This window comes from Prosopis cineraria, unplaced genomic scaffold, assembly GCF_029017545.1.
Source record: "Prosopis cineraria cultivar Desert tree isolate PC_DT_omini unplaced genomic scaffold, ASM2901754v1 PC2, whole genome shotgun sequence".
NCBI classification, from domain to species: Eukaryota; Viridiplantae; Streptophyta; class Magnoliopsida; order Fabales; family Fabaceae; genus Prosopis; species Prosopis cineraria.
Window position 1 is genome coordinate 47,042,012 of NW_026555333.1, and position 12,040 is coordinate 47,054,051.

The 12,040-nt window shown below is 32.8% G+C and overlaps 1 protein-coding gene across 7 annotated transcripts; it reads left to right on the forward strand.

The window, feature by feature from the left end:
* The first annotated feature begins 482 nt into the window (after positions 1-482).
* On the forward strand, positions 483-3,283 carry LOC129303711 (triacylglycerol lipase 2-like). 7 transcript variants are annotated; one of them, XM_054943201.1, is made up of 9 exons: positions 483-743; positions 855-965; positions 1,049-1,189; positions 1,395-1,505; positions 1,581-1,724; positions 2,022-2,077; positions 2,174-2,253; positions 2,332-2,427; positions 2,939-3,283. In XM_054943201.1, the coding sequence occupies exons 1-9, from the start codon at positions 543-545 to the stop codon at positions 2,992-2,994; spliced, it is 996 nt and encodes a 331-aa protein (XP_054799176.1). In that variant the 5' UTR covers positions 483-542; the 3' UTR covers positions 2,995-3,283. The 7 variants fall into 7 exon arrangements, with proteins under 7 accessions (XP_054799176.1, XP_054799173.1, XP_054799174.1 ...); XM_054943198.1 differs by lacking the exon at positions 2,022-2,077 and adding an exon at positions 1,801-1,844 and having other exon boundaries at positions 484-743; positions 1,614-1,724; positions 2,776-3,283; XM_054943199.1 differs by lacking the exon at positions 2,022-2,077 and adding an exon at positions 1,804-1,844 and having other exon boundaries at positions 484-743; positions 1,614-1,724; positions 2,776-3,283.
* The last annotated feature ends 8,757 nt before the right edge of the window (positions 3,284-12,040 follow it).

Below are 12,040 nucleotides of genomic sequence, written 5' to 3' on the forward strand. Positions count from 1 at the left end.
ATAATGTTAATTAAAAAGTAAGTAACTATTTTATTAGGGTGAGATTCAGTTAAAAACGCTCCACATTTTTTAACAGGAGGATATTTTTACATAAGAAAGCATTTTAAATCATATGTGATTAGAACTGATTGACGAGCTTATGGAAGATAAGTGAATACAAACTTGCCTTCATCTCTAAACAGTAATGGTATCTGGTTTAGGTTCCTATTACTCACTGAAATGAAATGCATGGCTTTTTCTCTCGTCTTTGAGACGAAAGAGCAGCTAGCCATGACAAAAATGTTTGTCTGCAATGCACATGATTTTGGCTTACTATGGGGGCCACATTGGACTGTTCTATTCTGCCGTGATTCACCATTCACATATCAATCACCAAATTTAATATAAGAAAGAGGGTAGACCCCACAGATGGCTTGATCTTAACCACAAGCGAATCTGTTGAAAAAGAGGAAGGGTTTTAAAAGACATGTGAATGCTCTTCTCCGTCTTTATCTGGTTTTCTGTTCAGCCGTGTATAAATAATGGCATAATGAAACTTAGAGATGTACAGAAACCAGAGCATGGCCGAGTCTTCACTCTCAATAATCCTTGTCATTATTCTCTTTTCTGGGTTATCTCTTGGAAGAACAAGAAGAACAGAATTGGTACCAGCTATCATTACCTCTACATTAGGAATAGCCCCCGGTGATGGTATTTGCTCATCAATGGTGAACACGCAAGGCTATGCTTGTGAAGAACACTTGGTAATTGATATTCCTGTCTGAATCTGTTTCTCTGTTCGGATCATCATCACGAAATTAGTAAGATTTTAGAGCATCTAGTGATGAGTTTCTTGTGTGATTGATCCGTTTCAGGTGACAACAAGAGATGGTTATATTCTCAGTATGCAGAGAATTCCAGTAGGGCAGTCCGGTGGGTCGCAGAGGAATAGGCCACCGGTTCTGCTACAGCATGGGCTTTTCATGGTCACTACTTGTTTTCAAAAGCAAGTTTATGTCATGTTTTTAGTCATTGATGTTGGAAACTGATACAAAGGTCGATGCTGCAGGATGGTATAACATGGCTCTTGCTACCTCCAAGTCGATCTCTGGCATTCCTGTTAGCAGACAATGGGTTTGATGTATGGCTTTCCAACACTCGTGGAACCAAGTATAGCCGTCAACACTCATCACTAGCTACGAATGGCTCGGTTGGTTTTTGCATACTGACTGCCTATTTGGCATTTTGCTTTTCAATTCTTACTTGTTTCGGAACTTTTTGTTTAACCAGTTTACACGGCAGTATTGATGGATGAACTATGTTTGACCAAATCATCTAATGCCCTTTAATCAATGTTGTTCTTTATCTCTTGCCACCTATTTGAATCTGATGCTTGTATTAGTTCAACTATTCAGGCCTATTGGAATTGGTCATGGGATGAGTTAGTTGCTTATGATCTTCCAGCAACAATCCAGTATGTTCATCATTTAACAAGACAAAAACTACACTATATTGGACACTCACAGGTAAATTTAGCTCGCAGTTTTTCTGACCTCTGTTTACATTTCAATTAATAAGAAAAGTGACGAATTGTTTTGTAGGGGACTTTAATTGCACTGGCTGCTTTCTCTAAGTTCAAGTTGTCGAACATGTTGAGCTCAGCCGCCTTGCTTAGTCCCATTGCCTATGTCAATCAAATGACATCACCTCTGGCTAGAAATGCTGCTGAAAACTTTATTGCTGAGGTACTTGTTAACAATTATTGTTATTTATGTTAATTAAAATTCAACGGGACTAACTTGCAGGGTGGTTTTCTCATAGCAGTCTTTGTACAAATTGGGAGTATTTGAATTTAATCTGAGAGGGTAAGCAACTCTAGATATCTTTACAAGCAAGCAATTGTGTTGCTGTTATTACCTTGTACTATGGTTTTGATGGATGGTATCGTATTGCTAGCATAAAACTAGAACATTTTATCCTTGTGGGTGGAATAAGATCAAAATCCAACCTGATATCACACATTCACTGGAAACCATTCACAGATTGAACTTCCATTTCTAACTTTTCACTGGGTGGACAATTTTGTCAGACTAAGGAAGTGGGTATCACTAATTTTGTGATTTTATCAAAACACGAATTAATATTGGTCTTGAGATCGGTTTGGCCTCACTTTTTGGCCCCAATGTTTGAACAGGGATGCTGTTATAAAATTCCTTGAGGACTTGTGCAAGAAACCAGCCATTGACTGCACCAACTTGTTAACTTCTTTCACAGGTTCTAAGCGTATTATTCCTACTTAGCTAGCCATACTCAAAAGACACCTATATTGACCTCACAGTGTAATGGTTTCAGGCCCCAACTGTTGTGTAAACCCTTCAATTGTGAATATTTTCTTGGAACATGAACCTCAATCAACAGCAACAAAGAACACGGTTCATCTGTCTCAGAGTAAGTGGTCATCCTTGAATTGCTAGCTTTAATTCTTGAAATTAGTGAATGCACAAGGTTGTTCTTTTGGCATTCTTGATTCACCTGACTAATATAAAAGGAATTTGTTCTTTTCAAGAATAACTCATGCATAATGCATTTTCTACTTTTTTGGGGACTGTAACTCAATGAGTGCAATGATTTGGGGATCAAATTGTTAGGATACTCAACATTTTATTCTAATACTTCAAACAGAAAGGTAGTATAGCTTTTGAATTTGTGAATTCAGCTGGAACACATGGTTACAACAGAAGCACAAGTTGGTCTTAATTAGAGGGAAAATAAGTTTTAATCCTATGGCTAATGCAGTGATCAGACAAGGAACCATAGCAATGTATGATTATGAGAACAAAGTTGAGAATATTAAACATTATGGACAGCCCTTGCCTCCAGTGTATGACATATCAAGAATTCCAAATGACCTCCCTCTCTTCATCAGTTATGGTGGGGCTGATGCTCTTTCCGATGTCAGGGATGTACGGCGCTTGCTGGAAATCCTTGATGGTCATCATGATGATAAGCTTGTAGTGCAGTACAGGGATGATTATGCTCATGCAGATTATGTTATGGGTCAAAATGCCAAGCAAGATATATATGATCCTCTTATATCTTTCTTTAAGCTTCAATGACATCTTGAACAGGATGCTCTATACAAATACTTACTTGAGGTTCCCTCTCTGTCTCATAGAGCTGAACAAACACAGAAATACTGATATTATTTATAGGAAAAGGAGATTCCAATTTTCACTTTTGTACATGCTGCAGTTTTATGGAACTGTGCTTTTATTCCTTCAAATGCAATTATCTAATTGACTGATGTTTCTTTCACTTTCAATAGTATTGGATCATGAATGAAAAGAGATTTATTCGGAGCTAAACTAGACTGATGCAGATTAGGGAAAAGGATGAAATAGTTCAACAAAACTAAATCTAGTTTCTATTAGGTTATTTACTAGTCCTACATTTTCTGTGCTCTGTTCTACAATTCAAATGTTTAAGCTTCTGTGATCTCTAACATGGTCCTTCACAAGATAGCCCTTTTATGCTTGAAAGGTAAACAAAACACAAGTCTACCATAATTTGCAAGCAATTCAATTTTGATGAGAGATTGAAACTCAGAAGTTTAAACTGATATGATCATTATGAGCAGAAAATTCGATGAACAAGAGGGCAAAAGATAACACCTTGGTCTAATGAATTTGACACTATTAGCAGAAAAATGATAATCCCAAATCTTCTGTAAATAATTGTTAGCATTTACTGGGTGAAAAGATGTCACTTAAAAAAAATATGTATGTGCACAAAGTTAATCAGATCCTTCTTCGAAGCACTGATATTGATGTGCAAAAGCTCCATATGTAGATTATAAATTTACTTACCGAAGCTTGCTTCCTTCTTTACAGATAGCAATCATCATGGATGAGGCATTATATTATACTCCTTTTGGACCATAATATAAGTTATTATTAGTTAATTTATGCTTCTAAAAAAACATTGGTTAAAATTGTGATTTTTTAAAACTTTTTACATATTTCTAATCATACCCTTGAGTGGAAAAAATATAGTATTCAACTTATTTAAAACATCCTCATTAATTACTTTAGTGAAATATAATAACGTATTGGTATGCTAAATCTACCCAGTGTTTTATATTTTAGACTAAATGTGTTTTCTAAAAAACCATATAGTGTAGTTTGAAAAGAGTAATCCACATCTTCGGACCCATTAATTAGTTGGTAATAGATTTTTCATTCTTATTGAAATTCACTTATAAAATAAAATAGTGTTAAAATATTTTAAAATCATTATTCAAAACCCATAAAATACTGTTTGAATGGTTTTTTCAGTTACATTGAGTGGATGAACCTCTTTTAATTAGTGGCCACAAAAGGCAATAATTTATTTGTATTACCAAAAAAAAAAGAAGCAATAATATATTTCTTAATTATTTAGAACTATTTGTTCCTATTAAAAATCTTTTGTAACCATGAAAATATCACTATTGGTATACCTTCAAACAGATGTTTGTTTAAAATTAACAATTTATTATTTTTCACCTAACGTGACTTTAAAATTCATGAACCATAATTTAAAATATATATAATCACACATCCTTCATGCGATAACTCAGATCAAGTTATCCAAAAGCCTCTTTGAACTATAATTGTCATAAAAAAAATTAATGAAAACATTCAATTACCACCAAAGATAATTTAATAACAACTTAATGTTGCCGAAAAACAAAACAGAGAGAGTTGTAAGAGGACCTCTGAGCCAATTTCTCAATCGCTCAAGCACTCAAAATGTAAATCACATACATTTAAAGTAAGAACAGAGACAACTGTAATATGATCTTTAGCTGATGTTGCTTTACACAAACTTGCGTACACACACATACATCAAGAAGCTAAAGAATCAATTGAAATCCAGTGTAAAAAAAAAAAATGCACATGTATCAAGAAAAGATAAACTGTAGTTCTAAGAACGAATCGAAAAACCTTTATTTAAAGTAATTTCCCTCATTTAGATTATACAACACATTATATAAGAATAAGGATTGGGTGTGTGCGTGCCTGCGTTTGTAATCCCTTAGCTTATATCATTGCTGCGTATTCAGATAGATAGAGAGGGAGAGAAGAGCTATAAGAATCAACAGAGATGTGATCAGAGGAAACTTGTAAGAAACAAGAGGACGTGAAGAAGATTGAAATAAGCTTTAATGTCCCAATATTTGGACATTGTTATGACCAACGTAGAAATCTGCATTGTTTCGAGATTCAAAATTGACTTGATCATCTGGGGGGTTATCAAGCTCATCATCTTCCCTCTTCACAACGTTGAAATGTCCTTCAGAGGATCGCTGAAACGCATGAAGCGACTCTGCGTCGTCGTCACTGGCCTGAGCTGCTCTCATCAAGAACGTGCATGCCACGAGGGCCACCAACCCAAATACAATCACTTCTTTTGACAACGCCATTTTCTGAGCTTTCAAATTGATGTCTCGAGTTGCAGAAGAAGAAGATTATGAGAAGAGTATATATAGTGCGTGTGTTTGCTATTTTTATGAGTGATCGTACATGTTTTGTGTTTTAATTTGGCTATTTAATTTGTTTCACTTTGACCTGGTCTTGAGGCAAAACAAGACCACAAAGAACATGCTTTGAATGGAACTTGGCAAGTTGGAATTGTGCCTTGTTGAAATTTTTACTCTTGGATCATGAGAATTGGTCATTTTGGTCATTTAAATTTCTTAATCGTTGCTTGAATAATTAAAATATTGATATTAATAATGTTATCCAGTTTGCTAGCTATAACCTTTAGTTTATGCCCACAATTATCATCTAATATGAAACAAACTGGAAAAGGTAATGGTATAATTGAAGAAACTTTTGATCTTAAATATATGACTTTTGGAGATTTGTTTTAATTTTTTTGGCCAGAAAGATTTGTTTTAATTTGAAGTTTAGAACTTTTAATCTTTTTTTGTCGATCGCATTTAATATTTGTTTAATGAATTCTTACGTATACCAATAAATTCGGTCCCTTTAAAACTCTCATTGTCATTTACCTTATCCAGTTTTTCCCCCCATGTTAATTGTTAAATGATAATTAAAGGGCTTGGAATAAATGCTATAATAACAACGGTCTGTTTGGTTAAATACTTAGCAAGCACAATAAATAAAAAAAATTTCTATATTACTGATTAATAAGTGGTGTAGCAAACAAGTGTTTCAAAAATGATGATTTGGACTTCTGAAAATACATATAATTATTGAAACAATTTTTTAAAGGATCAATTAATTACAGATAAAAATAAAATTTTAATACAAATGTATTGACTCCTGACATGGTAAGTGGTAAGTGGGTTTAATGTAGCACTGTCTTTCTGAAGTTTTAAGTGGCATAACATTATTGGAGATTGGAGAAAATATTTAGTTTTTTCGTTAATTATCATAAAATAAAAAAAAACTACAGTTGAGATTTGAGAATGTTGAATTGAAAATCTTGCTGCGTTCTAAACAAATTGAAGATGGTATTGGGACAAGCCCGTTACCTGCTTGACCCAAAACTTTTTTTGGACAAAAAACAGCGAAGTCCAAAGATGTTACGGTCTACGTGTGCTCATGCAACCGGGGTCAGGCTAGTTAAGACAGCAGGGTAGAGTTTTTACTTAAAAGGATCTCAACCGAACTTGATCTGTATTAGTTGGTTTTGCATTCGGACACCAAATGGTTAGCTACAAAAAATAAAAAATAAAAAGCAAAACTGATACAAAATTTTCAAATAAGTTTATTTTAAAAAAATTAGTTTATCTTATTTTAAATTCATATTTAATTTTAAAAAAATTAGTCTATTTTTCAATTTCAAATAAGGATAACACATTTCCTCCGTTTAAAAATGTAAAGCATTTTTAATTGAATCTCACCCCCAACAAAGTAGTTACCTACTTTCAAACTAACCCACCCTACAATAAATATAAAGTCATTATCAATAGGGACACTTTTAAAAAAAAAGATGATAATTACACTTTAAAAAACTAAAAATATTTTACATTTTTTAACATTCAATTTTTTTAAAAAATGCCTTACATTTTTTAATGGAGATAATATTCATTAAGAATATGATATATCCATTTGAAATCCTAAATTAGCTAGGATTATGTAATTTAGATTTTTAAAAATCTATTTAAATAGTAACTCATTTGTATTTTAAGAGACTGGATTAGATTTATGAATTAATTTTTTTTTCAATTATGAGGCTATTTTGATTAATGTTGTTCTTCATAAAATAACGCACCATAGGATTTTGAGCTATTGTGAGTTATCATTCAGTTGCCCCAATATCATGTGGTACTTAGAGCCCTACTTGCTTTTCTTTCAAGTTATGTTCTTCTATTGTGTTCTTCCGTTGTGTTTTTCATTATTTACCATATTCATGTTTCTCATTAGTTCATCACTTATTTTATTTATCATTCATTTTCATTGTATTCTTCATTATTTATCATATTTATTTTTCTCATTCTTTCATTCTTTCTTTTACATATCATTCATTTTTATTGTGTTCTTCATTATTTATCATATTCTTCTTTCACATTTATTCATCCTTTCTTCCATACGTCATTCATCCATTTTTTTCCATATATTTATATTTTTTTCCTTCCATTCTTTAATTAAAAAAATAAAAGGAAAAACTCATTCAATTTGTTATTGATTTTTAGATTTCTTTTCCTTACATATTCAAATTGAAACAAAAGGCAATTTGCGCCAAAATAAAAGGCCATGACTGTTAAAGGAAATAAAATCGTGCAAGAAAATAGGTGCAAATTTTTTTTTAAGAAAAAATAGAGAGTTGGCAAGAAAAATTGATCTAAAAAAAGGTTAAAAAAAAAACAAAGAGAGAGCTAAGATTCAATTTGATAGAGGAAAGGGTTGATATGTTTTTTTTTTTTTATCCAATGAATCTTATCACTCTTTTCTACTATATCTTCTTTTATTTCATATCTCATTTTATTTTATCTACTTTATCTTACCTTAGCATATCTCATCTTTTACACTTCTTTTACAACTTAACGTTAATTTCACCATAATTGTTATCTCACATAGTTGTTTCTCATCTATAATTTTGCCAAATCTAATTTGAGTGAAGAGTATTTAATTACATATTAAGAGAGTGATAAACACAAGTGACATTCTATTGAGTGAAACGCATGAGCGAGTGTGTGATGCCTATTTTTTTTTTTACTTTACTACACTAACCTTTCAAGTACATCACGACTCACGAATGAGTATTCCTGCCCAAGGAAAAACTCTTCCTAGAAACCTAAAGTTGATTATGCTAAGGCTCTCTATAAGAAGCTTACTCAACTTGAAGGAGAACTTAGAGAATTGAAAGTTATAGCTTCCCAGAAACATAAATGCAGTGATTATAGTGACAAAGAAACTCAGTTCAGAAAGAGGAAATCTCAATCCAAATTTAATATTACTAACCAAAAGGTTAAATATCTACCATTTAAGGATAATCCAAATCTAGATGTCTATCTCGATTGAAAACTTAAAATGGAGCAAATCTTTCAATCCAATGAAATAAAAATCATTACCATCAATTTTCTAATTACGTACTAATATGGTGAGAAGATTTCTTGATGAAGCACCAAATCATTAGCAAAAAGCCTCCAAAGTCTTAGAAAAAAGCTTAAGAAATATATGAGAAACAAGTATATGCCTGGCTGCTACTATAGGGAGTTAAAAAGAAAGCTACAGTTATTCAACCAAGGTTCAATGACTGTGAAGGAGTTTGTACATGTTAGAAATTATGCCCTAGAACCAATCATTGTACTATGCACATTATTATTTAATGAATTTCTCTTTTATTATCATATCAATTGCATGTTCACTATGATAACTGTATCCTTGGACAAACTATAGTGATTGTTCTAAATGTCCCTGGTTGGTCATCTATGAGGGACCATAGATGAAATAAGACTAGTATGACTTTTATTAATTATAAAGATATAAATTAAAGTTATAGGCACTTAAAAGAGTACAAGGTGCTAGACCAACCTGCTATGAGAAAGCTGCGTGGTGTAAGTCATAAGCTTATCTCATATGTAACCATATCACTAAGCCTTTTGACCTGATGTCATCATGGATTACTACATGATGATCACAAACTTTGACTTAATCAAAAGTCACCTTTGACTAGGTGATCATAAAGGCTATGATTGAGTTTAATGATATTTATATAAAAGAATATGAGTGGTTAAGATGAAATTTGTCCCTCACATTAAGTAAAAGATATTACTGGGCCCCTTAATAAGTAAGACTGAGAAAATGTATAGTCATACTATAATGGAAAGGGTTTTTCTTTTGCTACAATTAATCCACTCGGAGATTAAAAAAGTAATGGTTAGGTAAAGAAAAATGACAATTTTATATCTCACACTTGATCGAAATATCACGTGACAAAAAGGATGTGATACGGTTGCATGATTGGTTACATTAGATCATCGATCCCCGTATGAATTAAATAGTTGTAATGTCTTGCTAGAGACCACTTGTGACTTGTGGGCTAATAGCGTAATTAACCTACTGCCAACTTCATATGGGCCTACAGGGTCACATGCAAGAATAGCCTAACTCGAGCTATAATGTCCAAGTTTATTGAATTTAGAATATGTCTAGATTCAATGAATATAATATAGGGTGAACAAATTATATATATATATATATATATATGTATTGGATAAATATTTATATATATTTATATGAAGTATAAAATTAAAAATATAATTTTATGTATATATATTTTGAAATATATATATATATGTATGTATGTATATGTATATGTATATGATATATAAAATTAAATATAATATATAATATATTTGAAATATATATGTATATATATTATATTATATTATATTATATTATATTGTATTAGTTTTAAATTTAATTTTATATTATAGATTAAATTTAATAACTAATATGTTATAAAAAATATCATATCAGTTTTATAGTTTGAATTTATAAGATAAATTTAAATTAAATATGATATTATAGATTTTATTTATAAGATAAATTTAATCTAAATTTCGGTTGGCTCTTCAAGAGGAAAGCAAAAACTCTAATCTATATATAATAAATATAAGGGGGCGTGCGAAGAGTGAGAGTTACAAAAGATCTAACGGCCAAATACTTTGAAAGCCACAAAACACCTTAGAGAAAGTAAAACCAATGTTTAAAGAAAAACGAATGCTAAATAGTGCTAGCATGTTGTTTGAGTTAGAGAGTTATTTGTGTAAATATTGGTAGAGGGAGCAGATCTATATTGTCAGCTTCTGAGATCCAAACTCTTAAAAAGAACATGTGTCAAGTTTGAAGAATTAAAAGATAACTTTTTTATCTACCTTGACTTAAACGAGTTCGTTCAGTTCATATCAAGATAAGGATTTGAAAATTTTAATCTTTCACTGCACCTCTCTATCTAACAATACATGAGTTTAATGAACTTAAGATGTGAATTGGAGTACATAAAGATGATGAAGCTTCCAAGACCTAAATTATTAATGGGCTTAGGCTAAAAATTAGAGACAAAATGAATATATATAGTTACACCTTTATAGATAAGGAAAAGCTCATACATAAAGCCATCAAAATTGAGAAAAGGTTTTAGGAAAAATGATTGAAACCTTTAACTTCTTATTGGAGGGACTCAAAATCAACCTCAAAACTAAAAGATTCTAATGTCTAAGAAGAAGCTAAGTCTATGCTTAAGGTTAAGGAGGAATTCAAGTCCAAATATGATGGTTGTAAGGTATCTGATTATAGAATATCTTCTTATACTAAAACATTTTATCTTAAATGCTATAAATGTCATGAAAAGTGGCATATTACTTCTCAATGTCATAATAAGTGAGCTATGACTCTCAAGGAAAATGGGGAATATTATAGCGAGCACACAAGCAATAACGATGAATATAAAGGCATGCCTCGTTTAAGTTATGCCTGTGCAAGATGCCCATGTGCCCGTAATGCCCGACCCGACCCGAGTGAAATATGCCTGACCCGAGCCCTAAATAATGTGCCCAACACTAATTAGGCATGGTCGGGCTGAGCCCGAAATTCAAGTTGGGCAGGGTTTAGGGCTAGGGTATCCAACCAATTAACCCTTCCCGACCCGAGGTATATATATATTTTTTAATAAAAATATTAATATATTATGTAATTTGTTAGATTGGTGAGGGCATGAATGGAAATGAAAATATTGTAACCCTAACTTCCCTAAGTCTCAATTCTCTCACTTGGTCACTCCCATTTTCGATCTGAATTTCATACAGATAGTGCTCGCCTGCTTGGTGCTCACAGCCTCACACACCCTGCCGCATACTCGCACAACCGCTCAACTCAGCTACACTGTCACACACCTCTCAGCCTCCTCTCTACTCTCTATCCCTCTCTCTCGATCGCATTCTGGTGCTACTCTCTGTCCCTCTCTCTCGATTGCATCTCCGGCATCACTCTCTATTTTGCTCTCTCGATCGCATTCTGGTGTCGCTCTCTGTCCCTCTCTCTCGATCGCATCTCCGGTGTCGCTCTCTGTCCCTTGATCTTTCCGAGCTTCCTCCATCTGGCATTGGCAACTTCAGAGTTCAGAGCTTCCTCTGTCTCCGGTTAGCAACTTTAGAGTTCAGAATCATTCGTCCCGTCGCGCTCGAGTTCATCAACTCGTCTCCTCGAGGCTTAAGTAAATGGTCTCTTCTATTCATACCTATTCTTCTCTTTCACTCTCTCTGTTCGAAGCTGTTCTCTTTCACTCTCTCTATTCGAAGCTCAAGTATCATTGCTACTGGATTGTTTCTTTTCTTTGTGAGATCTCTGTTTTTGTTTTGTTTTGGTTAAATTGAAAACGATTTGAATTTTTCTGCTGGTTTTTTAATGGTTCATCAATATGTTGGCCTAGTCTTGTGCTGGTTCTGTTTTTAGTTTAATGAAATTATTTGTTAGGCCATAAAATGGAAGAACAAAATTCTGCTTCTACTCCTTCTTCGCATGTAGCAGATGACAATCTTGGTTCT